Source organism: Erpetoichthys calabaricus, chromosome 3 (assembly GCF_900747795.2).
Source record: "Erpetoichthys calabaricus chromosome 3, fErpCal1.3, whole genome shotgun sequence".
In the NCBI taxonomy this organism is placed as follows: domain Eukaryota; kingdom Metazoa; phylum Chordata; class Cladistia; order Polypteriformes; family Polypteridae; genus Erpetoichthys; species Erpetoichthys calabaricus.
This window is the reverse complement of record NC_041396.2, coordinates 229,645,884-229,672,514: the sequence shown is the minus strand read 5'-3', so window position 1 is coordinate 229,672,514 and position 26,631 is coordinate 229,645,884. Positions and strand designations below refer to the sequence as shown.

The window sequence follows — 26,631 nt, the reverse complement described above, 5'->3', positions numbered from 1 at the left end:
ACCACCATAGTCCCTTCTCACCGCGAGTCCTTCTGCCTCCACTCCTAGCCGCTGAATGGTGGGACTGACCCCTTTTTATAGGGCACCTGGAGTCCGAGCTTCTTCCAGTCACACTTCTGGGTGTGGCAGAAGTGTGGCCAAATAAGGCCCTGGAAAGGTCCATACACCCCCTGGTGGTGGTCACGGGTTCCAACAGGATTGAGCACCCATGAAACCAGGGGGGCTGCCTTCTGTTGGCCCGGAGGAGAAACTGTCCCAAAAAATACTCTCACCCGGTCCTTCCACGCTCTGAAGAGTAGATCTGAAAAACCCTGGTCTACAACATCTAAAATATGCTTTAATATGTATTTTCAAAAATAACTTCAGAGCAAAAAGTAAAACAGGCTAACATCTACGTAAACAAAAAATCCAAAAGGTAAAGTGCAGAAACAAAGCACAAGTTCATTAAGCCACAAAACAGAACCAAAAGGTGACCTTACAAGAATGAATCCAAAAAAATAAGGAGAGTCAATGAACAGTAGTATAAGATAATGTCCCACCTAGGAACTGATCCAGCTCAGCCCAATATAAAGTCCAGAGGACGGCCCTTAGCTGCAACATTGAGGAGCTCTATTTTAAGAGTGTAAAGCACAAAAATAACAAATATTAACATAAAACAATACTTTAAATAAGATGTTCATTAAAAATAATAAGTGACAGGACAAAAACAAAATCAATAACATTATTTATGGAGTAATGTTTCAAAAATAGAAAAAAGATTTATAAAAATGAAAACATACTAGATCCTGTGTGATACCAGGATGACATCATGCTTTTTGAGTTGTTGAACATGAATTCTCCATGGTGTCACCAAACTCCAGACCTTGATGCATAACCCTTTCTATGACCAGCCTTTAGGATGAGAGCTTACGGTAACTTGGCACAGTGACATGTTAGTAGACTAATAAGAGTTCATATGGTGAGGGACAGCTTCTTTCTCAGACTGTAGGCAGTAACTGAAAAGAACATTTTTAATGCATTTGCAGAGAGGAGACACAGTCATTAGACAGAATGAAGCATAATAGAGCCTGGGCAGAAAACATCTACCTTGATACGTGTCTGTGCTTCTGTGTGTGTGACTGGTTGATTTGTCTCTATCATACAGTATGCCAATTGATTTGGGATTCGTAAAAGCAGTGCTGTTTCTGATGTGCCATCTGTTGGAATGAAAAATGCAGTGCATTTTTATTGCTACATGCAATACAACATAAGCATCAATAAATAGTGCTCTGCAAACGTTAACACTGAATACGCAATGGTCTATGTTGATTGCTTCGATTTCAACCCACTTTAGATAGGTCGCACATGTAAAAATTCAAAGTAAATTAATACTATTGCAGTACCACACATCAAATAACATGTTCTTGTCAAACTTTCTTTCCATTGTGAAAGAAACAAAAATGTAGCTCCACAAACAGAGAGAACAGGGATACTGCTGTGAGCACCCACAAAAAATTAAATCATAGGTTTATTGAGGATTCCCTGCAGTCATAGCTGCCTTCTCCATGCAGAGTCAATGAGAGTCGGAGCATACCCTTGTATTTCCAGGCACATGCCATGAACCTAGCCGACACAGAATGCACATCCACCCGTGCACATGGCCCTAATGGGTCTAAAATTAAACACCAGGTAACCAAGCATGCTTGACAAAAAAAAGGAACGCACAAGGGGAATGCACACAGTGACTGACCAGGAATGAAACAATGGTCCCCTCGTCATGTGGACCCTGCAGTTCCAAACAGTGTGCTGCCCATCAGTGTACATCTATAGTTATAAATGTTGTAGATTTAGAGTACGGTCAATTTTATTTGTGTGACTGACAGTGTTCCCATCTTTGATGGTCTGCGCAATTATTATATTTGGGTATGAATGTTGCCTTTCTTCAATTTATAAATCTTTTTTTTGACAAATAACAGTAGCCACTAAGGCTTCTTATTCTCTGAGTTATACAATGCTTTTTCTAAATTTTGATTTGTAAGATTTCTCTTTAAACTTCTCATTTTAATATCTAATCAACTTTGAGGAACACATTTTTCACATACTTTACCTTTTCCTTTTTTCATATATTTATTAGAATACATACTGAATGGCTAAAATTTTATTCTTGTAACTTGTAGTGAACTTTTAATCCTTACTCAAAAGCATGAACGTTTTTCAAAGTGCGTATTCACTTGTAATTTTCCACTCCGACTACTTGACATCTCTGCTGTGCTTGTCTCTCAAAGCCTCTCCAAGTCCGCGCTGTCCTGTAAGTGAAGCACTTTCTGTAATAACCTGCATTAAGTGACTTAAGGTCTGCTCTATCTATTGTATTTTATGCTGACCTACATTTTTAATTACACAAAGCTCTTAATTAGTGCATATTACCTTTCATGTAAAATTGAATTAAATGTAATATATTCATTAAATGTTTGAATTTATAAATGAATGCTAGCCATTTAAGTCTAAGTGACGCTTGTATTTCTTTTCCATTAGAGGGGGCTCAAGTACTGGTTTCAGTAACAAAATGATTGTTCTCTTTGTTTTTGATTAACTTCTCTGATTATCCAAACATGATGCACAATCATACAAGGGGCTATTTTTGTATAGTTTTGGCTATGGCAGCTAAATGCAGATTCTGACATGAATCCTGAACTCCATGGATAGTGCCATTTTTGAATGGAAAACACTGTATGTCCACTTAGAGGCACAGATACTCTATGTCCTCCAGTGCATTGGAAAACAATATAACGTACAACATCTTGTCATTTACTTACAAAATGCTTTTCTTGAAATCTTTAATCATTGGGTCTGCTAAGCCTTGTGTTACTGCTAAAGCACAGTCTGATGAGGAACACTTCTCTGTCAGCTCTCCAAAGAAATGTTTACATTTTCTTAAAAACACAATGTGAATTTTAGTAGTTAGAAACTGCGGAAAACTTATTCTAGAATAATGAAATACAAAAGATTTAAATACCTGCAACCACATTCAAGAAAAACATAAATTTAACAAATGGGTATTTCCATGTCCAATTATTACACCTATAAATAATTACATATATATCAGCAAAGACTCAAAAGCCAAAGACCAAATGTTCTGTTTTCTGTTCATGACATTATAAACTAGATTTAGTAAAAAATTGACCAATTTTAAAATATAGCTTTTTTTTTTGCTACTCAATCATAACATAGTAACTTTTCCTTTTCGGGATAGCAAAATATAGACTTGGGAAAGAGATTTAAAATGATATGAGAATCATTTCTGTGCAGCTTATATTTAAGGGGATATTGCCAAACAAAGTCATATGAAATCAGTTTTAACTCTGTTAACTTTATTTCTCCCTTAATATTGATCCAAGACATTTCATTCCCATGTTTTACTCATATGACCAAATCAGCTTGCCAAGTTTGGTTAAAATCTGTGACGATGAGGTCCAAAAGTGTGACGATTTAACATGGAATTATCCAAACAAGAGGAGACCATTCAGGCTATGAAGCAGGGTTTGATTAACAACAATTAAGTTGTCCAAATATGTCATTCCCATACTTTCTCAGTCTATGTTTCTTCAGACTTGAAGCACTAATATGACAAAACACCCACCGCCACAGTTCATTCATCTGCAATTTAAGTGTCAATTTTAAATTGTGACTGAATGCAGGAGCATATCCAATAACAAAGTACTGTAAATGTATGAATGATCAGCTCTTTAAGCCTCCGCACAAATGGAAATTCCTTCAATTTCAAAATCTAGTATGATAGTGAGGAGTTGTGTTTGACACCCTGTATATGACTGACATCCTTTTTAAGGTTTTTACCCTACCATTTGTTAATGTTGCCATAATAGGCAGGAAGCTATGCATGACCTTGTAATGAAAAGCATGGTCTGAACAAATAGAGGTTTACATATGACAAAACTTGTAAGTGACTTATAGATAAGTCAAAAATAACTGGGTAAAGCTTACACGTTTTGTGATTGTTTTTTTTTTTTTTTTACAAAAATGTATTAACTGCTATACATAGGTATAGGTATTGTCTTGCATATAACATTCTCAACCTGCTTATTCAATTTTAGGATTCCAAAGGGTAACAGCATATCTTGGCAGCAGTGGGTGCAAGGCAGGAACCAACCTGCTAAACCACTATAAGACCAAATCTTTCTTTTGCATGGACAATTTAGAATCACAAATTATATGTCATGTGCAATGACATACATCCAGAGGAAATGTGCAAACCTTACAGACACAGTTCATGAACCCAGGCCATATAATCCACAAGACATATCAATTGTGTATTCTCAAAAATTATAATTATACAGTATATGCTTAAGCTAAGTTTAACAATGCACTAGTCATTTCACTCCTAATATTAACATTCTCAAACCTGCTAAATCTAATTCAGGATTCCAATGGACCAGAGCCTTTCCAAGGAACAAAACACATCTGGACAGGGCACAGGTCTAGTACTGGGCCAACACACATACACCCACAGGCACTCAGATCTAGTTTAGAATTGCCAATCAGCCAAACTAACACACATTTAGCCATATGTGAGGAAAGGCAGAGTATCTGCATAGAAACTCACATGGGAAGAATGTGCACACTCCACACAGACCACAACCAGGCATAGGATTCAAAGCCAAGATCCCACCCAGGACCTTGGCACCTTCAAGTGGCAACTCTGTCTCCTGGACAACCGTCCCTCCCTGATCTCACACGATTATTTAAAAAAAAAAATGACAATGCATACCTTACAACTATTGTGTTTCACTAGATTGTCTTCTTAAATGTACTTAGCAGTTTTATGAAACATCCTTTAAGGCTGGATTAATAAACATTCCTTCAAGTATTATTTTTTTTCATTGTTTCAAGTACAAAAATTATTTTTTTCTTTTCTATGTTGCCGTCCAACAGCAATCCAAACTAATCCCTATATGAAAGTTGATGCACCACTACTGTAACTCATACTACAGTAGAATCATATTAACACATGGCAGGCCTCATTTGACATGAATTAGGCAATAAGGCTTCATGTCAGAGGAGGTAAACTTCTAAACCCAAGGTCACAGGTTCAATTCTCACAAGTACCTCTTTGCTTTGGCCTGAACATGTAACATAAAGTACATGCAATAGAGCTAAAAAGGTGTGTATTTCTTTGTACTAATGCTTTCTTATTAAGGACATTGATGTAAATTGTTGTTAAAATTGCCTTTTTGGGGCTGTTTGTGAGGCTCTGTCTATATAAGCTCATCTTTTCTCACTGCTATCTTAATTACTGTCCCTCCATTTCCAAGTTTCAACAGTCCCACCTTTCCTCTGTTAGCATAAAACTCCTGTACTGTACACTATTGAAGATCAAAGCGTCAGAGTGGTTTTTCTGAGCAATACCATAGGGGAACCATTTTTGATTTCAAACAGGCCCCCTCCAGAAAAAACCTTAATTTCACTAGATCAGGTTCCATAGAGTAAACAACCATGAGCAGGTAGTAACAGATTTGTGAAATACCAATGGGTCCTTATTTTAAAAGACCTCTTGCTACATACAATACAATAACAAAGGCTACATTCAAGTTTTCTTAATCTGTTAGTGCCTTGCTGGGTAGTCTGCTGTACATTACATATTGTGTAGGGTTTTTTTTTTCTACATATTAGGAAGTTTTTCAAAGCATTAAGAACCAAATTCGCATGCAAAGAACTCATCCCAGAATGAAATGGCGCATTGTTGAGCAATAGTTCTACAAGGTACCACATAACCCAACAAAAAATATAAAGTGTCATTTAAGATCCATTATTTTTAAGAGTGTACTTATCTCATACTGGATGCTTTTCCCTTTAATTATTACAGTGTGTCCTATGACCAACAGGTGCATCTTTCAAAATAGAAAAGTGTATTTGCTGGTATTTGTTTATGGCAGAGATCTGAAAACACTTGATAGACATTATAGTGGGAAATTGATTGAACCGACTTTTAAAACAGAAGTGTTACTTTTGAATGCTTATTCAGGAACCTACTTATTATATTTAAACAAAAAAATTCCTATTAATTGTTTTTATTGCTGTAAATAAAGTACAGACAAAATCAGATTATGCAGTAGAGCCCACCCACAAATCAGTTATTGATTTTTTTTTTTTTTCATACATGATGAGTTGTTGTTGCTGAGGATATAGTAATACAAGAACTAGAAAGTAAACTCACTGATGTGAATCAAATTGCAAATACACAGGGAAAACATGCGACTCCCTGCAGACGCTAGTGCTGTGAGGCAGGAATGACAGCTCTGCACTACCACTCTGCCTTTGCAAAAACATCTGTACTGAACTTACTAAACTTAAGCCTGATTTAGACTAAATGTATGAGTACGCTTATAATATCTGTTTAGTTCTTATCGCTTGATTGCAATATTTGTCTCACTAGACCACCGAGGCACATGTAGGCATTATCATACATGTATCAGCAGGCAATATCTTTGAGAAATAATGAAATAAGCTTCCTGGCCAAACGACCTTATCGGACTGTCATTTACAGACTTATAAAAAGCAAACAATTCTATATTCTTTTTCTCTTAATTATATATCTGTCTTATATAAGTGGGCATCATTTATTTTTTGTATACTATTTATGCATTATTTTTCTTATCTAATTTTAATTTGTTTTTCTTTGCATGTAATTTCTTCTTTGACATTTTGTAAAACACTTTGCAGTACATCATTTGTAAGAAAATGTGCTATAGAAGCAAATGATGTTTTTGTTGTTCAGTATAGTGGAAGAATGTAAACGTTTGTAAGTGTGATTTCTTTTTAGTTATTATAGTCTAGTGTTCCACAGAACAGAGACGGTAATTCTCATCTAGGCATCAGTATTCAATAATGTCAATAATAACAGCAGTTTTCAATGACTTTCCGAGGTAAATCCACACCCTTGGGGGTAAAAGGTAGCCACGGACAAAGATGACCATTAAAGTAAAGCACACAGCAAGTCTCCATTTAAAATGGCTGTATCTCACAAACATGTTTTGCAATATGTGCGTGATATCAAGATGTGGATCAATTTTCAATCATTTTTTTTGGATTAAAAAATGCACATATTCAGTACATTTTGTTATTTTTTTTTACTTTGGGACCCCAGTACCCGTTAACTCCGTTTGAAAATGCAAGATTGGTTTTAAAATTTATACACTTTGCTTTAGAACACAATTCTACTATATACCAATATTGTGAAGAAATAACTTTGACTTGAAAAATACTGAACTTATCCCTTAATGTTGGTCATTATGCCTCCAAGCATTTATTAGTAATTGTCAGTGCTGTATGTTCTGTTTTACTTGCTTTTTCCATTTTGATATTTCATACATGAATTGGTGTATGTAATCCATACTGTTTTGTAATAATTTTGTCTTAAAGTGCCTTGTAATGATGCTAAATAAACTATTGATTGCTTGACCGATTTATTGGTAAAAAGTTAAGTTAAATCCATACATTTTCTAAACCAATATATTCATTTAAGGGTTATGGCAAGCCAAAGCCTATCCCTGCAGCTCTAGGTGCAAATCCCTTGTAGGACACACTCACACTTACTCATACAAGACCAATTTAGAGCTGACACTTATGCTAACATGCACATATTTGGGATGAAAGTCACAATTGTGTAGTGTATTTTTAGAAATATTTCAGAGTTAGGAGATCTTTGCATACTGTGTGTTAGCAGTAACTTCTTTTTTGAACTCGTAATTAGGAAACAACAATTACATCTGAAATTGTATTATTTAAATAATTAAGCAAATGAAACTATTTTATTAATATTCTGTTTGTCTTTAGTTCAGAGAAACTTGCTGTCATTTTGAAAATATGCTTAATGTACATCATGCTCCTTTTTAGGCTCTGCAGTCTCGGCTGAGGTATATTAACAAATATTTACGAAGGTTCTCCTCTGAGTTACCAGCTGGCAGGGTTATGACTCCCATTACTACCGAAGAAAAATCTGAAGGTAATTGTCTAATCCAAAAGTGTGTCTGACAGCCTTTCAGTATTTAATTTTAAGTGACAAATAACTTTCATAAAAATGGAATTTGAATGTGCAGAGTAACAGAATTTTATTGACAAATTCAGTTTGATTAATGTCAGAATTAATTAACAATACTGTATAAATTGGAGAGAGAAATATTTTCAAAGTTTTCATTACGTTTAAAAATTAGAAATGTGGCATGCGTTTCCAAAAATAAACTTAGCAACAAACTCCATAAAAAGGTAATGCAAACTCAACTAGAATATTGTTTCATATGGTAACCGTCTCATTTTGGACCCCAACTAGTTAGACCAAGTTGTCAGCGATTAGGGTCAGGAGCAGACGTCTGCAATACCCCGGGCAAGGTCAATGTAAGACATAAGGATGTCAAATGCTTTGTACTTTAAAATGTATGTTTATCATTTTGACTATCTTTTTAATAATCCTATTCCTAGTCTTAAATGTATACTGTAAAAATCTGAGAGGTGCTACTTTGATAGACATTTATCTACGTATTATAAAATATTTTCCTTGTTTTAAATTTTTAACAGCAGCATCAGTAACTGTAAGCCCAGAAACACTTTCAAGTTTCGAAGACAGTCCTCAGCTTCAAAGGTCACATTTGGACTTATCTCCTTTCTTCAGGTATTGTAGATGAATTACCCTTTACCATTTACTCTGTAAGTACGTTTTGGAAAATTAGCTTTTACAGCTTAAAAAATAACTTAATCCATTGTTTATGTCATTTACCACATTAGTAAATTAAATAATGTTTTAGTTAAGTTCTAATTAAGGTAACTGGAATCCCATTCTTGGTTGATTTGTGCCTTGTATTTGATCTGACCTGGATAGACCGGAGAGCCCCACAAGGTAAAAAGCAGGTTCACAAGATGGATGCTTCTAAATGAGTTTTGCACTTGGATGTGCTTGTCTCAGGTTGCTCTAGTAAATGGTATTCAATATACTTATTGAGTATGTACTCCTATGAGCAGTATACTGTATATGATCAGTCCTGGTGTTAGGATATGGTCAATTCCCTCTTTGTGCAGTCAAAAGCAGCTAAAGAAGGCTGGCGCCAGGAAGGATATCCAGCTATATTTTTATTCTCATATCTCCTTTGTGTGGGGGCAGCTGGTGAAACTTGTGAACCCAGATTATGGCAGAGTGAGACAGCAGTACATATGGCATGGCATCCAGTTGTATGAGCCCATGAGAGGATTAAATTCTAGTCCTTTCTGTACTAATACATTAAATACATTTAATACTCAACTACTCATTTCTTGATTGCAGCATTTGACAGGTTGGAGCAGTGGGACCATGCAAACCAGTGATGACTGAGGCATTGAATAATGTGTGCCAGAAATAAGTCAAAAAACATAAGTAAAGTTTAGGAATTAATCTCATTTAGCAGCCAAAATTATCATAGGAAAGGCTAAAGATCAAAAATAGGTGAAACTAAATGATTTGTAAAAGTTTAGAGCAAAATGTATACTTAGATATGCAAAAAAGACATCAAAAGAAGAACAGCACGAAAAGAGTAAACATTAAACCTGACATATTTAATGCATGAAGTCAGATGCCTGCTAAATGACAGTAAAAAACAGGCTGCCTGGCTGAACTGAATCAAAAAAGGCCACAGGTGGAAACAGTAAACAAGTCATACTAAAAGCACATATGAGGAGTGGCCAAAAACATATTAGATGATTAATAAATGCCAGATTATGGTGAAGGAGGAAAGAATGAGTCTTAGCTCATAAGAAGCTACAAGATCTCAGTTAGGAAGTTTAACCCAAGTATTTAAATATTTTGGGTCTGGTTGGATCCGGTTGCTATGTGTCTGTCATTTTTAGTAATAAATTGCATTACATTTGTCAATCCAATAGATGGCACATCACAAACATTAACACTGCTTTTACAAATGCCATACCAAATGGCATATAACAGAGATGCATGCATTGCATGGTGAACTGAAAATGTTAATTCCGAGGTCTTCATTGAGTACTTAGATTTCAGTCTACGAAGGGTGGCACAGCTGGTAACACATATAACACAAGTTTTAATTTAGCAATCCACTTTGGAAGGAAGTGATCCATGACATTGCCTACTGAGTGACTTCTGTTAGGTGATAAATGCAAAGTCTAGTTATTATAAACTACTTTTTTTAGGTGCTTATAGTACATCAGTGCTTTGAAGATGGACTGCTTTTTTATGTGCCACACAATCTCAAAAGTGTAGACACATGAGTGTTCATGTGTATATAAAGGTTGGAATTTATATAAATAAATATATACCTGTATACATATTTCAATGCAAAAATGTGTTAATGCAATTAAATAAGATTGTCCCCTATCTGAAGGCCTTATGTTAAATGCTGATAAAGAACAAAATATACTTTTCTACAATGTACATCAGCTAACAATTCTTTAATCGAAATCAGATAAGATAGGGGTTTAGAATTTTACTGCCACATTTCACATGAATGAAGGAGAAACAGATTTTTTTATACAGAAAATGGTGAGAGTTAAAGAAGTGCTTTCAGGAAATAACACCTTTTTTCAATTTAATAGCAGCACTTAGAACGCATCTATGGCCTTGCTACTGTGATCTGTCTGTGTGTGTCACCATAAGGAAAACAAAACAGAGAAAAAAATTAAGAAATGCAGGTAAATGATAGGGAATACACCAGATGAGCCATATTCACTACAGTGCAGTGGTATAAATCATGCAGAAGTCAGAACATGCATGCTTCATTTATAGACAACACCTCAGTGCAGAGTCAATAATAACAATAATAATTCATTACGACATTACGACAGGCGGATCGGTGCGGCGTCCGCAGTGATGCGGGCTCTGCATTGGTCTGTCGTGGTGAAAAAGGAGCTGAGCCATAAGACAAAGCTCTCAATTTACCGGTCGATCTATGTTCCTACCCTCACCTATGGTCATGAACTATGGGTAGTGACCGAAAGAACGAGATCGCGAATACAAGCGGCTGAAATGAGTTTCCTCCGTAGGGTGTCTGGGCTCTCCCTTAAAGATAGGGTGAGAAGCTCAGTCATCCGGGAGGGGCTCAGAGTAGAGCCGCTGCTCCTCCGCATCGAGAGGAGTCAGATGAGGTGGCTCGGGCATCTGATCAGGATGCCTCCTGGACGCCTCCCTGGTGAGGTGTTCCGGGCACGTCCAACCGGGAGGAGGCCCTGGGGAAGACCCAGGACACGCTGGAGGGACTATGTCTCCCGGCTGGCCTGGGAACGCCTCGGGATTCTCCCGGAAGAGCTAGAAGAAGTGGCCGGGGAGAGGGAAGTCTGGGCATCTCTGCTCAAGCTGCTGCCCCCGCGACCCGACCTTGGATAAGCGGAAGAGAATGGATGGATGGATGGATAATTCATTACATTTATATAGCGCTTTTCTCAGTACTCAAAGCGCTATCCACACAGGGAGGAACCGGGAAGCGAACCCACAATCTTCCACAGTCTTAAGGCCTCAAGCTCAGCTCAGAAATGTTTTCAGTGGTGATGTTTTGAAATTTTCTGTTTTGCATTTGGTTAATTACCATCTAGCATGTCCTGTACAGTTCATCCTAGCAGCCCAAATGTTCAAAGCCACAATTAAACCAAATCCAGATAAGTTATTAGATATCTGGGCAGAGATTTCTGAAGATAACAAAATTATTTATTTGTTATAGTCAAATTCAAGCCAGTAGCCAATTCCTGGGTGGTGCTTCTCTTGGCTGTGGAAAACCTGTCCAAAGATAGCCTAACACCTTTTACACAACCCTTCAGGTCTCCTATTATACCATAGTAGGAGCTGTGGATTATGCATATCAGACTGCAGTTTGCTGTAAGTTGTTTCTAGTTAGGAAGAATAACTGCCACATTTATTCACAGTTCTCACACCAATCTCCCACTAGTGTCAGACAAAGTGGGTATTGCCCTTTCTGCCAGGCTTTTTTAGCACAGCAGGCCTGTTAAGGAAGCCAGGGTGCAGGCATCCAGCTGCACAAAACCGACACTTGCATTCCAAACTAAGTGACTGAACTCCAGCTTGTATGAGGATCTGTCTGGACTTCATCTGATAACAAAGATGTAACTCAGAGGTGACCCAACTTCTCTCCAAAGCCCCTCTGCAGAATTCTTGCACCAGAAAGTGCAAAATAGATTCAAATAAGGACAAAGACCTTTAATTCAAGGGGTGACAGCTAAGATGGACAGAAGAATCCACATATTAAAAGACACTGATTTTGTAACTGGAAGTGACTTTAATCCAATCAGGAGATGGTTCAACCTTTCTTTAAAACTCTCTGCACCATCCTGAAGATGTTCTCTCTCTCTCTGGGATATTCGCTGGACACTCACTGAACTCCCAGGGATTCTCTCAGGGATGGAGAAATATGCAAAATGACCCTCTGAATCCTAAAATGTTATGAGCTCCATCTCTTGGGGAGATGAACCTGACAAACTCTTCTCTTTGTGAACCTGAGAGTTGAGATCTAGTTTGCCAAGCTAAACAGTGAGCCAGTCTGAAAGCTGAGAAGCAGCTATCACTTCAAGAAGGGCATTTCAGCATCTCCACTCTTGTGCCATAAAGAGAAATGCTTTTCCCTGAGATGCAGATGGCACAGCAAAGGGTCTAACAGTAGAAAGCAAGCAGAGTAAGCTGCAGCACATCACTGACAAGGATCATGCAGCAAAGAGAAAGAGTGCATTCCAATGCATGAAGAATCTTCCATTTCCACAATATTGGACATCATCCATAAAGACTTGGTATTGTAAAACTATTTATCTGTGCCAAGATGAAGTAGAACTCTAAATAACCAGTAAACAGCCAGCCTAGACGTTATGTGCTTGTCTGTCAAGTCTGTCTGTGTCCAGTCTTATTTGTCAACATATATATGCAGTTGTCATATTTCTATAATCCTTGTGTTTATTAATAAATTGTATTATTCTATTTCTTAAAATGAGTGTGCTTCACTTACCTTGATGTACGTCTAAAGGCCAGAGACCCACTTCCTACAACAGAGAAAAGTAAGATAAATAAAACAGGAGCCTTACCAATTTTACTGGATTAATTCCACATTATTATGGCATCCTTCTGGGTGGGCCATCTTATTGATTATTAATCAATCAAAATTGCTACACTAGCATCCTCTCCGGTACACACAAGTCATGTTCCTGACAGGCTGAGGTTCTTATAAGGTGGAGCTAAGCATGATGGTAAACAAATGTAAAAACTTATTGTTGTAGTTTATTAAATCCCTACAGATTCATTCCTCTAGGAGGTTTAGACGGCTCATGTGTGGTCCACTATTGCCATCAGACTGAAGCAGAGCTTATTTGCAGCTGATAATTCCTGCAATCCCATCATCTGGACATATTAGCTATTAACATTTACTAAACTTTGGAAGTGCGGCCAGGCTATTCAAACTCATGCACAAGTGGGATTAGGAGATTTTTCAGCAGACCCTTTGGTGTTTTTCATAATTCTCAGCACTTTCTCTTTATATAGTCCGTAAATCGGTGTTGCACAAGTTTTGACAGTACTATCCTCACAAATACCCAGAATTCAGGCCTTCTTGTAGTGTACAGCAAGTTACTGTAATGATGTTGACTTTATATGTTTCATTTTAGTGTATGTTTACTTATACAATATTTGATTTCGTTATATTTTGATCATGTTTTTATTACTATATTCATTTTTATAAACTATGGAAAGCATTTTGAGCCATTTTTTAATTTATGGAAGGTCACGTCAGGTTGGGGAACAAGCATTGGTGCAGAATGTTGGCTGTACACTGCACACAATGAAACAACTCGATTAATATAGCACTTTACATAACACTCTTGGTGTTATGTAAGGTGCTATATTAAAAATTATTATCGGTAGTATTAGTAAGTCAAGAAATCTTGCCCACCAGTGGGGCAAACCAGCCCAACTTGGCTCTGGTCCTAAGCCCAGATAATTAGAGAGCCTAAACCTTGGAATCAATCCAATCAGATTCAGAAAAGTGAGCCAAAAGAGGACTCTTAGTTGTAATTTCTTTGCCAGGTTACTTTAGCAAACAAGTGCTGCTGGAGATCCGCTTCACAAGTCAAGCTGCCGCAGGTTAGTTGGAATGCTTTTACTAAGTGGGGCTCTTCAACAGACCGGTGGTAACATTTCAGCAAATTAATTTAGTTCCATGTTTTAAACTTTTTTTTTTTACCATTAAGTATTCACGTTGACTTTTTTAATGGTAAAGGTACTATAGATACAAATCGTTTGTAATTGTTTTTACTGTAAGCACAGAATACCTTTTAACGTGCTATATTTACACTGCTTATCTTTGTATGGATTAATGTTAAGGCTGCTGTTTTTTGAGCTCTTTGCCCCTGGTATTTTCTTTCTCTTGCCCTTGTCTCTCCGTTTAATGTTTCCTGACACCCAACAAAAGAATAGCAGAAGGCAAGTCTATTAGGCTTTAAGAAGAAAATTAATCTGAAAGATTTTGCCCCTTAGATAACAAAGGTTAATTATTCATTATTCATGTTTTCATTACCATGAAGGTCAATTACAATGACAATCACTTTCCCATCTTGAGAAGATTAAATCCATCTTTGGGAGTATCTGTCCAGATGTTACTTACATTTGTTACAAATTACACCTTTATTGTGTTAAATTATATTCCTATATGTACCAAGCTAACTTTCTTTCTTGTATAATTTGCTTTTGGGTTCATCAGATTGCATTGCTTTTAGCTAATTGACATTTTTTTTTCCTGTCAGTCACAGTACCAGGGGAAAATAACTGTTGAATGTATTGATCTGAACTACTTGAGCTGCTTCTGATCCATAAGTAAAAGAAAGATAACAGTACTGGTGCTTGTTAATAATAAAAAGCACATGCCGTTTTTGGACACAGTAACTTCCTGTGCTTTTAGGAAACAAATATATTTGTTACTCGCCCATCCCTCCAACACCCTCCCATTAGTTCTATAATTATTTGGACTCTACAAAAACGATTTTATTTATTAATCAAGGTTCAAATTTTGTGAATAATTAGTAGTTTTGTCAGTTTAGTAACTTGTTCACTATTACTAAGTTTGATGGCTGTTACTATAGCATTGACTTAATACTGTGGTTCTTGTTATAGCAGCCATTCTTGGTAAAAATAATAATTTAATTTTCTTAAATAGTTTTGCATAAGAAATACATAGAAAACTGTCCACGGAAAAAAAAAAATCCCCTCTATGTTTTCATTTCCCTCTTTTTCTTGGTCATGGATTGAATCAAACTGGTGAAACTGTAGCTCAACCTCATTGTGCTGCCTGCTGTATAGAAAGAAAATATAACAAATAAACTAAACTAAAACGCTGCAAACAGTGGTGATTGGTGCATTGCAGCTTATAATAATATTATTAGTTCTATTACACTGTTTATAATCTCTCAAGATTAAATGATGCTAAATATAAAATAATGAATATTGATATTACCTTCTGTAATTTGTTTGAATAGATTGAATAACCTTTTTAGTTTGTAACAATCTAATTGCTCTTTATACATATTCGATAACTATTTTCCAGACAATAAATTTCATACATTTTTTGAGTGATTCTTTGTTATTAGCAATAAATCATCTTAACATAATATTCTTTCAACCCCAAAAAGTAGAAAGGTATGTAAAGTCTTAAACCTAAAAAAAGCTTTTTTTTACGTTCCTTGTTCATTATAGTGACCATCATCTTCATACAAAGCGGCCCTTTTCAGAGCTAGGATCACAAACGCAGGTTACTATCATGTGCCACCTGCTTAAAAACTTCACTTATTTTTTTCATTTGTGTAACTTCAGTTTAATGCTTCATTTCTGTAAATATTATGCTGTATTACTTTGGTGTATCTGTACTTTCTTTAACTGAGAATGTTTATTCAATATTTTTAGATTGTAATTTTCCGCATATTCTAATCTGTACAAAGCTAACCACACATCACTCACTTAGTTTAATTTTATTTTATCTCATGACTTTCAGTTGTACTGTATGATTACTTAAATTGTTCTTTTAGACACATTCTACACATTTGTTATTGTGCAGTAAAAATGTGTTGTTTTATCTGAGAAATAAATTTTTATTTTTATTGAGAAACTTCAAAGAAATGCAGCTGGAATTCTTCTATAATTTATGGTTTGAGGACGGATTTACATGAATCCATCCATCTTCCCATACTGCTTATTCAGGGCAGGGCCAGAAAAAAGGAAGTAAATTATATAGTTAACTAAAATAAAAGCTTTAAACTAAAAGTCAGGTCATTACACACAAATCCAAAAAACAATAACAAATATAACTGTTAAATAATTTTTTTTTTTTACCATTACCATCTCAATGACCAGCAAAGACTGATCTGATACCATAGGAAAATTGGAATTGACAGAAAACTATGCAGAGCTAAATATTGTGCAATGCAGAACCAAACTGAAATGAATTAAGTATATTTTTGCAGTGAAACGTCTGAATGCAAACCCTACTTCAAAATGTAAACAGTCAGGGTTCATGGAAAACAGTAGTATATTCACGATTTGTTCTTTCTCAACATGCTACTTATTAGTATAACAGCTAGTGAATTTTTAGACAAGCATAAATGAACTATAAAACATACAGATAAGATAATCTGTGACTGGTCAATGTGTGCACAGCGACTGAAGGAAGGGAAATGCTGAGGCTGACTACAAATGTGCTGCAAATGCATCACAGATGAGAGAGGCGACGAGTGTGACTGAAATATTCCTTCCACGTGCAATATCACACATTCAAATACAGAGTGCATCAGTCTGCGATAAGAACTTGCTGGGTTTTTATAGATGACAGCATATCTTTCAATGCCCCTCCACTCAAAGAAATGCAGGCAGCTTGCTTTTTGAATGTTTTTGGACACATTTTATATCCATTATATGCTTTCTTATAACATGTGCCTTTATACCCCACTGGAATGCAATGTGTTACTGGGGACTTCTGCTTGTATGTGTGTGTATTTGTATTTCATTGGGATCAATTAATAGTATATTCTGTAGTAACACATGTTATATACATACTTGGATAAATTAACAAGACTGCAAAGAATTACTTATTTGTAAAGACAGTACTTTATCTATCTATCTATCTATCTATCTATCTATCTATCTATCTATCTATCTATCTATAAATACAGTATATATGAATTGTATGTAACATACTGTATTTTCTATCTATCTATAATATATGCCTCTTTATATAACTACACTATGTATGAATTCTATGTAATATTCTGTCTTTTCTATCTATCTATCTATCTATCTATCTATCTATCTATCTATCTATCTATCTATCTATCATAGTTTGGAAAACTCTGGGTATTCACTTTGCACTTGAATTGCTTGTTCCAAAGCTATTATAACACAAACAGAAAGTGAGTACCTTCTTGTTACACAGGATCAATGTAATGTTCTTCCACCAGTAAAAGAATCAGCAACATTTATTTCTTTAGCACATTTTCAAACACAGGATGCAGCTCAATGTACTTTACAAGATGTCAAAGAAATAGTTTCAAGAAATCAAAAACTAATTAAATTAGATAAGAATAATAATTAATAAGTAATAATAAATGAATTGATACAAGCTTACATAATAAAGTATCTATCTATCTATCTATCTATCTATCTAATATCGATATATAATTAGTGGAAAAGTAGAGTCATTTTATATTGTACTAGCCGTCCCCCGCGGCTCCGCCCGCATAGTGTAGAACAGGACAGTGAGGGCCCTGCCTGGCTCCATACTCCTGACGTCGCGCTTCCTCCTTCCCCTCAGATTAGCGCAAATATATCGCTCCTGCAAGAGAACTATGATTCTTAGCGCAATGAAAGAAGTCGCAAAATCAACTGGAATGTTCAAGCAAATTATAGAAAAAAACCCGACCTAAAGTAGTAATCTCATTCGCTACCTACGCGGTGGTAAGGAACGCCACAAGGCTGGCGGGTGAGTGAGGAAGGCCCCTCCCCTCGGGCCGCTGCATGTATCTCGGATTCATGCAAATAAATTTGTATCGTAAGTGAAGTATGATACATAGCGCAATGAGAAGACTCAAAATCAACTGGAAATTTCAAGCAAATTATAGAACAAATATGATCTAAATCCATTAAGTCTGTAAAGTCATCATATATAATATCATATTGTAAGTATCTAAAGATGAGTCAGATGATAAGCTCATATAGCCAGGAGGACAGAAAAAGCAAAAAAACAACAACAAAAAAATTCTAGATATGCTGGAGAAAAAAAAAACATCATAGAATTGGTTGGATTTCTATTTCATTTTTCACAGAGGCTGGGAAATTGATTAACACAAATATTCCACTTCCTGTGTGGACTCTCAGTAATACAATTCCTTAGAATATTTGGGGAAGAAAGTATTTGTGTAATCATTGGTCCGAATGAACAAATTCAATACAAATTTTCCAGTAAAAACCGAAATGTTCCAGACTTACAGCTGGTCTTAAACTGAGTAGTGTTTAAAGTGTTAAGATGGGCTCTGGGAGGTTGCAGCAGAAATACAGAGAAGTGGCATTTCCATAAAAATAATTGTGAATGTAAGTTTTAGTGCCAAAATTGCAACAAGGGACCCACTACATTTTTGGCTGATGTTTTAATATTTAGTCCTACTTGCCATTGATTTGTCAAAGAAAAAAATGTACTTTGTCTTATAACAAAAATGCGCAGTGATTGTTCTTGTGTACAAATGATGTCTCTAAACCATCTGCTGTGCCTGTTTAGATGTTTACCCAAATTGATGCATTCCCTAATGTACAGCTGCCCTGAGAAGGTAGTACTTACTGTTTTTTTGTTTTGATTGTTTGGTGTTTAGTGTTTCAAATGGCCTGCTATTGTTATATTTTACTAATTCTTTAATGTGTATGACATATTTTTGTAACGTTGATACTGTAAATGTATATTTTTTATGTTTTATTTCAATTAGAAACACATTACCAGAACCAGTTCTAAAGGACATATCAATGACTGAGCAACAAAGTCAGGAAAAACATGAGGAAATTCGGCAGTTCCGGCAAGTAAGAGAGTTCATTTTGCAGCATAGAGAGATGGAGCAGAAATCAAGAAGTCTGCTGAAAATGAAGCAGCTAGAGATGTATGAGCAGTTGCAAGTGAGTAATAATTATAAATGAAGAAGTGTTGTAGTGTAAAATAAACTGGGGTTCAACTGCCATAATTAACAAGTAACACAAGGTTCTTATTTCCATGTTTATTTCTGCTATGCAGTTCTAGCAGTTCTTCATTCTTTAGTTCAGCTCATTTTTAATTGTAGTTCAATGACATCTTCCTCATTATACAGTCAGGCTTGTTTAAAGTTTATCATTGTGTCATTATACAGTGTCTGCCACAAGCAGCCGGCCAGTAAAATCTTAACTGTTATTTTTGATCAGTGCATATACAAATTATATTTGAGATGAAAAACAAACAGGAGTCAAACATGCAAAATATAACATTTTATTTCTGAATATGTTAGCACCCATGTACAACATTTAGTTCTTTTTCAGAATAAGACCACTTTTAAGACAACATTCTTGCTAGCTTACAGTCTCCCTCATTGTAATGTAACTGATGTTCCATTTCATTTCAAATTTGAAAAATTATTTTCACTTTCTGAGAAACAGTCAAGCCTTAATCATTCTGCTACTAACCTAACTAGAATACTGAACCATTGCAGACATTTTAGCTATGCCAGTACTTTCTAGTCATTACTTAATAGCCATTCTTTCCAATTTTTGCTCCCATGGTGGCTGAGTTACAGGTTAGAATATATGTATATATCTATTTGATGGATTCTTATAATTATAAACAGTGACAAATGGTGAAAAATACAGTATTTGGACGGGGTGGGGGAGGACACAGTTTGGGGTTGCGGTTTTTGGAGGAACAAATTGAAGCAGCACTTATCTATAATATAGTGCTTTTTGCATCTATCTACCCATTATATATCACCTTTCACATCTATCTATCTATCTATCTATCTATCTATCTATCTATCTATCTATCTATCTATCTATCTATCTATCTATCTATTATATAGTGCCATTCACATGTTTTTAATATATAGTACCTTTCATATTATCTATCTATCTATCTATCTATCTATCTATCTATCTATCTATCTATCTATCTATCTATCTATCTATCTATCTATCTATCTATCTATCTATCTAATTGGATATATAACTAATGCCTATCTATCTATCTATCTATCTATCTATCTATCTATCTATCTATCTATCTATCTATCTATCTATCTATCTATCTATCTATCTATCTATCTATCTATCTATCTATCTATCTATCTATCTATCTATCTATCTATCTACATCTAACATCCGGCGCCGCCGAGAGTGGCAGCCTTTTCAGCAGCTCCGTGTAGGACTATATGTGTATGTGTATTTTTCTACTTTTATTTTTCTATTTTTATTTATTGATCACTCCTACCACTTTATTTTATGTGGATTTGTTCCCTGGACACACTTACTTTTACAACGTGGGCATGGATTTTTACACGCCGAGACTCGCCTATTCAAGTACTCAACTCGAGCGCTGAGAACAAATGCCAGTGCCGGTGTGGTTCCCTATTTACCTGACGAGGTAAGAAGGCGGTATCGTGGCAGCAGAGCCGGCACTAAGCTAAAAATGAAGCGGATTGCGAGAAAGTGGCGTTTTACGCCTTCGGTGCCTTCTGTTATTCTGGGGAATGTGAACTCAATCTCAAATAAGATCGACGAACTGGCTGCGCTGGTGAAAAATGTCAGAACCTACAGAGAATGCAGTTTGTTGTGTTTCTGCGAAACGTGGCTAACTAACACCATCCCAGATGCTAATGTAGAGCTACCCAAGTTTAGCACAGTTAGAGCGGACAGAGACGCAAGTACCTGTGGGAAGCACAAAGGAGGAGGACTCGCTCTCTATGTTAATACACGGTGGTGTAACTCGGGACATGTTAACGTCAAAATCTCCACTTGCTGCAGGGACATCGAACTGTTGGCCGTAAGTTTGCGTCCCTATTACTTGCCCAGAGAGTTTGGACACGTCATTGTTGTCATCGTGTATATTCCTCCTCGGGCGGACGTGGAGATAGCGAGTGACATCATCCATTCTGCTGTTGCTAAGTTACAAACGCAGCACCCCGAGGCACTTGTGCTAATCGCTGGAGACTTTAACCATGTGACGCTGGACAAAACATTACCTGCATTCTCCCAGTATGTGGACTGCAACACCCGGGGAAATAAGACTATTGATTTACTGTATGCAAACGTTAAAGACGCATACAGCGCCACCCCGCTGCCTGCGCTTGGGAAAGGAGATCATAACCTGGTTCTGCTTCAGCCTCACTACAAACCAAAAGTGAGAGTCCTACCTACAACCACACGCTCATTCAGGAAGTGGTCCCCTGAGGCAGAGCAGGCTCTGAGAGACTGTTTTGGAACTACAGACTGGGATATCCTGCAGGATCACATAGTGAGAACATTGAGGAGGTTGTTGACTGCACTACTGACTACATCAACTTCTGTATGGACATTGTAGTTCCAGTAAGACCTGTACGCTGCTATGCTAACAACAAGCCATGGATTACAAGTGACATCAAGGGCCTTTTGAACCAGAAAAAAAGGGCTTTTAAAGACGGTGATCAGCATGAGCTAAAGCGTGTGCAGAAGGAACTCCGAGTCCAGCTCAGGGCGGCGAAGGAGCAGTACAGGAGAAAGCTGGAGCAGAAGTTGCAGAACAACAGCATGAAGGAAGTGTGGGATGGGATGAAGATCATCACTGGCTACAGCTCAAAGCGGGGTACCACCATCGAGAGAGACGTGAAGAGAGCAAACCAAATGAACATCTTCTTTAACAGGTTTGACCACCCTAACCCACTCTCACCTCGGAGTACTGCACTCTCTACACATCCTTCTGCTGATACCAACATAGGAGAGACATCCCCACCCACAATTACAGCAGCGCAAGTGAGCAGAGAGCTGAGGAAACTTCGTGCCAGCAAAGTAGCAGGTCCAGATGGAGTATCGCCACGACTGCTGAAGGTCTGTGCATCAGAGCTGGGGGGTCCTCTACAGCGCATCTTCAACCTGAGCCTGGAACAGGGGAAAGTCCCGAGGCTTTGGAAAACATCTTGCATCACCCCAGTCCCAAAGGTATCACGTCCTGGTGAGCTGAATGACTTCCGGCCTGTCGCTCTAACATCACATGTGATGAAGACCATGGAGCGGCTGCTGCTTCACCACCTGAGGCCACAGGTCCAACACGCCCTCGACCCTCTGCAGTTCGCATACCAGGAGAAGGTGGGAGCGGAAGATGCCATCATCTATATGCTACATCGATCCCTCTCCCACTTGGACAGAGGCAGTGGCGCTGTAAGAATTATGTTTCTAGACTTCTCTAGCGCCTTCAACACCATCCAACCTCTGCTCCTTAGGGACAAGCTGACAGAGATGGGAGTAGATTCATACCTGGTGGCATGGATCATGGACTATCTTACAAACAGACCTCAGTATGTGCGTCTCGGGAATTGCAGATCTGACATTGTGGTCAGCAACACAGGAGCGCTGCAGGGGACTGTACTTTCTCCGGTCCTGTTCAGCCTATATACATCGGACTTCCAATATAACTCGGAGTCCTGCCACGTGCAAAAGTTTGCTGACGACACTGCTATCGTGGGCTGCATCAGGAGTGGGCAGGAGGAGGAGTATAGAAACCTCATCAAGGACTTTGTTAAATGGTGCGACTTAAACCACCTACAACTGAACACCAGCAAAACCAAGGAACTGGTGGTGGATTTTAGGAGACCCAGGCCCCTCATGGACCCCGTGATCATCAGAGGTGACTATGTGCAGAGGGTGCAGACCTATAAATACCTGGGAGTGCAGCTGGACGATAAATTGGACTGGACTGCCAATACTGATTCTCTGTGCAAGAAAGGACAGAGCCGCCTGTACTTCCTTAGAAGACTGGCATCCTTCAACATCTGCAGTAAGATGCTGCAGATGTTCTATCAGATGGTTGTGGCGAGTGCCCTCTTCTACGCAGTGGTGTGCTGGGGAGGCAGCATTAAGAAGAAGGATGCCTCATGCCTGGACAAACTGGTGAGGAAAGCAGGCTCTATTGTTGGCATAGAGCTGGACGGTTTGACATCCGTAGCAGAGCAACGGGCACTCAGCAGGCTCCTATCAATTATGGAAAATCCACTACATCCATTAAACAGTGTCATCTCCAGACAAAGGAGCAGTTTCAGCGACAGACTGCTGTCACTGTCCTGCTCCACTGACAGACTGAGAAGATCATTCCTCCCCCAAACTATGCGACTCTTCAATTCCACCAGAGGGGGTAAACGTTGAACATTATTCAAGTTATTGTCTGTTTTTTTACCTGCATTTTTTATTACTCTTTAATTTAATATTTTTTGCTGCTCGAGTATGTGAATTTCCCCTTGGGATTAATAAAGTATCTATCTATCTATCTATCTATCTATCTATCTATCTATCTATCTATCTATCTATCTATCTATCTATCTATCTATCTATTATATAGTGCCATTGACATCTATTTATTATACGGTACCTTTCGTATCTATCTACCTACCTATCTGGTCATTCCACATGCTCTTGTGGTCCTCATCATAGTGTCAAAGCACATCTTGGCCTGTCCAGTACCAGACTCATAGGACAAATCCAGGCTAAAGTGTATTATACCTTTTCCACCATGCTGCCCAATCTGATGCCAGCTTTCCCTTTTCTACTTTGCACCAAAGCTTCAGTCTGCAGAAAAGAACAGCCACCCAAATTTTATACTACACATGTTTCTAAATTACCCAATCCTTTGCCAACTTGCCCAGTTCCCCATTCTGCCGAAAACCCACACCATAATGCCTGCACCCCCACTTCTGTAATCTTCCAATAGTGTGCACTTCCATAACAGATGGAAGTCCTATAACAGGTCCATAGCATAACTCTAATCCAAAGCTTATTCTTCCTCTGCTAATAGAGTGCCCAGTCCTTGCCCATCTCCACTGGATTCCACAAATCCACATCATACAATCACTAGTCCCCTGATTTTTCGTGCATCCCAGTTTATCATTTACCACACCCACAGAGTCATTCCCGCACTAATTTTATTCTGTACTTGCTGCCAGTCTGCTCAGTCCTATGCAAGTTTGCCAGGCTTACCTCACCCTGGCACAAATTCCCAATGTACAATCCACAGACCCCCCACATCTTAAAATATAACTCGCCTCCAACCTGTCTTGCACCCACAGGACAAGTCCAAACTAAATCATTTTCTGCATTTACGATGAAGATACCCATATTTCCTTGAACATACATTTTGCCCTCATTTCCTTCAGGCCTGAAAATATCTCTGTTGCTTTCTGATTAAATTGAGTCATTTCACTAAGCCCGCCAAATAAATTAGCCTCATACTATTGTCGAGATCAGTGTTTCCCAAGGCTTTTTTTGTGTAGTGGCACACTTTTTGTAATCAAAATCATCCCAAGGCACACCTTACTAACCACAAACATATTATGTCTCATTCTCATGCTCAATTGCCCAAAGGTACGGGACTACCAGAGAAACCAGTAAAAAAGGAGCTCCGAGATCAGCTTTCTCAGATATGACACTTTCCAAGCTGCTTCACCCTTTTGCTCACCTCTGTCTGCCTCAGAGGCAACTCGTATGCCGAATACACACTAGGTTTGTGAGGCTTGCTGATGACCACAAACCCAGGGCAGATGGACTCTATCAGCCTGGAGTTCTCGAAGTGCTGTGTCTACAGCATAGCAGTCATGGAGCTGCTTTTATGCCAGATACTCCAGTTAGACATATTCTCCTCTCCTCAGACAGATCTCGACATTCTGCAGAGTTTGTCCCTCTCCGGTTCAGACCCAAGTGCACTACACTATGTCCACGGCGCACCACTGTGCTGCAGCACACTGGTTAAAAAACACTTAATTGTCAATTAAATAAATACACATTAGTCAACCATGGCAAACACTTCCTGCTCCCATGTGATTAAATTTCACTTACTTGTGATTTGTTCTGTGGAAGTGATGGAGTACAAGTTGTTAAAAGTAGACTCTTTGTGCAGTAGTCAGCAGACTGAAGGCACAACGCAAGGATTGAGCACTTTGGCTTGCACAGTCAGTAAGATGGCTGACGTCCTGCCTGTGGTGCTTTCTGGGGTGCAGTTTGTTGAATTAGGAAACATAATCTAATGTATTCAGATCCACTTAATACAACTCACAGTCACAGGGACGGATTAAATTAATAAAAAAAGGATTTTTCCTCACATGAAAATGTGTTCTTTATTCACGTTCTGTATTTAGATATCATTGGATGAAAACAGACAGAAGATCCTGGAAGTTCGAGATGCCTACAGGAAAAGGCTGCTGGATTACGAACACAAGAATGAGATGACAACTGAAGTCATAACAGCACCTGTGGCTGAAACTGAAAAGAGGAGTCCTCCATCCCGGCAGAAAAGTTCCAGATCAGGGAAAAAGAAATAAATATTGCTTAATGAGTGCGTTGTGTTTACAACGGATGCCATGTCTCATAGGTTTGCCATTGTACACTTCTTCTATGGCTGTCAGTATTTACTGTTGTTATTTTTTCAAAAGTGAATAATGTATTTTAAAAATCCAAATTGTATAGTATTAAACAGACAAAAGCTGAAAAATGGTGCCAGACTCTTCTTATTTGAAATAATAGGCTGTGTGAGATATGAACTGTCTGACTACTACCACAAAGCACAGTGGTTAGTGTTGCTCATGGGATGGTCACCATGCTCTCCAAGTCCATATGGGTTCTACTTAGATACACTGGTTTTCTCCCACATCTGACAGATGTTACTTGGAGACTCTAATCTGGTCCTTTTAGGAAGGCTTCAGTTCATTTCTGTTTATTTAGGTTCTAGCTGTGCTACCCATCTAAGACAGGTAATCAACGTCGACCTCAGTGTTAAGGTTTGCAGTGCACCATACAATGTCTGTGTCTCTGTTACATGCCATTTTGTATGGGATTTGTAAAAGTAGTGATATTGTTAGTACTGCACCATCTGTTGGAATAACAGAGACATAGCAACCAAATGGCCACACAGATACTTATCCTTTTATTAAGGTTGTTAGAACTGCTCACTGAATACAGGCTCAGTGTAATTATATACTGTAATTTTACAGTAAAGGATAAAACATTTCAAGTTTACATGTACAAACATACACATTTCTCAAAATTCACATTAGACCTGAGCAATTTTAGTAACTGTTATAAACAAATAAAGTCTATTAGCATTATCATTAACACACAACCCACTGACAACTGAGAAGAGGACAAAGAAGCCAGTAAAAGGATAAACGTTCAAATCCTGAAAATGTGTGTTGGGCTTTTGGACATCAGGGAATTGAGTGTGAAGGTGAGCGTGATTTGTGCACAAGTGTGCCCTGCGCTGCATTGGTGTCCTACCTTGTGCCAAGTGCTGCAGGACTAGGCATGCAAACCACCACACTATCCTTAAAAAAAGGGGCTCATAAAATAAAATGGAGGAATGACTAATGCATGGATGC

At 37.8% G+C, this 26,631-nt stretch overlaps 1 protein-coding gene across 2 annotated transcripts in view; it reads left to right on the top strand.

Annotated features, from left to right (window-relative positions):
* The window catches only part of adgb (androglobin), a 225,479-nt gene extending 199,740 nt beyond the window's left edge, over nt 1–25,739 (top strand). The window contains exons 32-35 of one of the 2 annotated variants that reach the window (XM_051924853.1): nt 7,891–7,999; nt 8,572–8,662; nt 18,994–19,177; nt 25,396–25,739. In XM_051924853.1, coding sequence (XP_051780813.1) covers nt 7,891–7,999; nt 8,572–8,662; nt 18,994–19,177; nt 25,396–25,578 — 567 coding nt within the window. In that variant the 3' untranslated portion in view covers nt 25,579–25,739. Of the gene's footprint in view, nt 1–7,890; nt 8,000–8,568; nt 8,663–18,993; nt 19,178–25,395 lie in introns of both variants that reach the window. The other variant, XM_051924852.1, reaches the window with a different exon arrangement.
* The last annotated feature ends 892 nt before the right edge of the window (nt 25,740–26,631 follow it).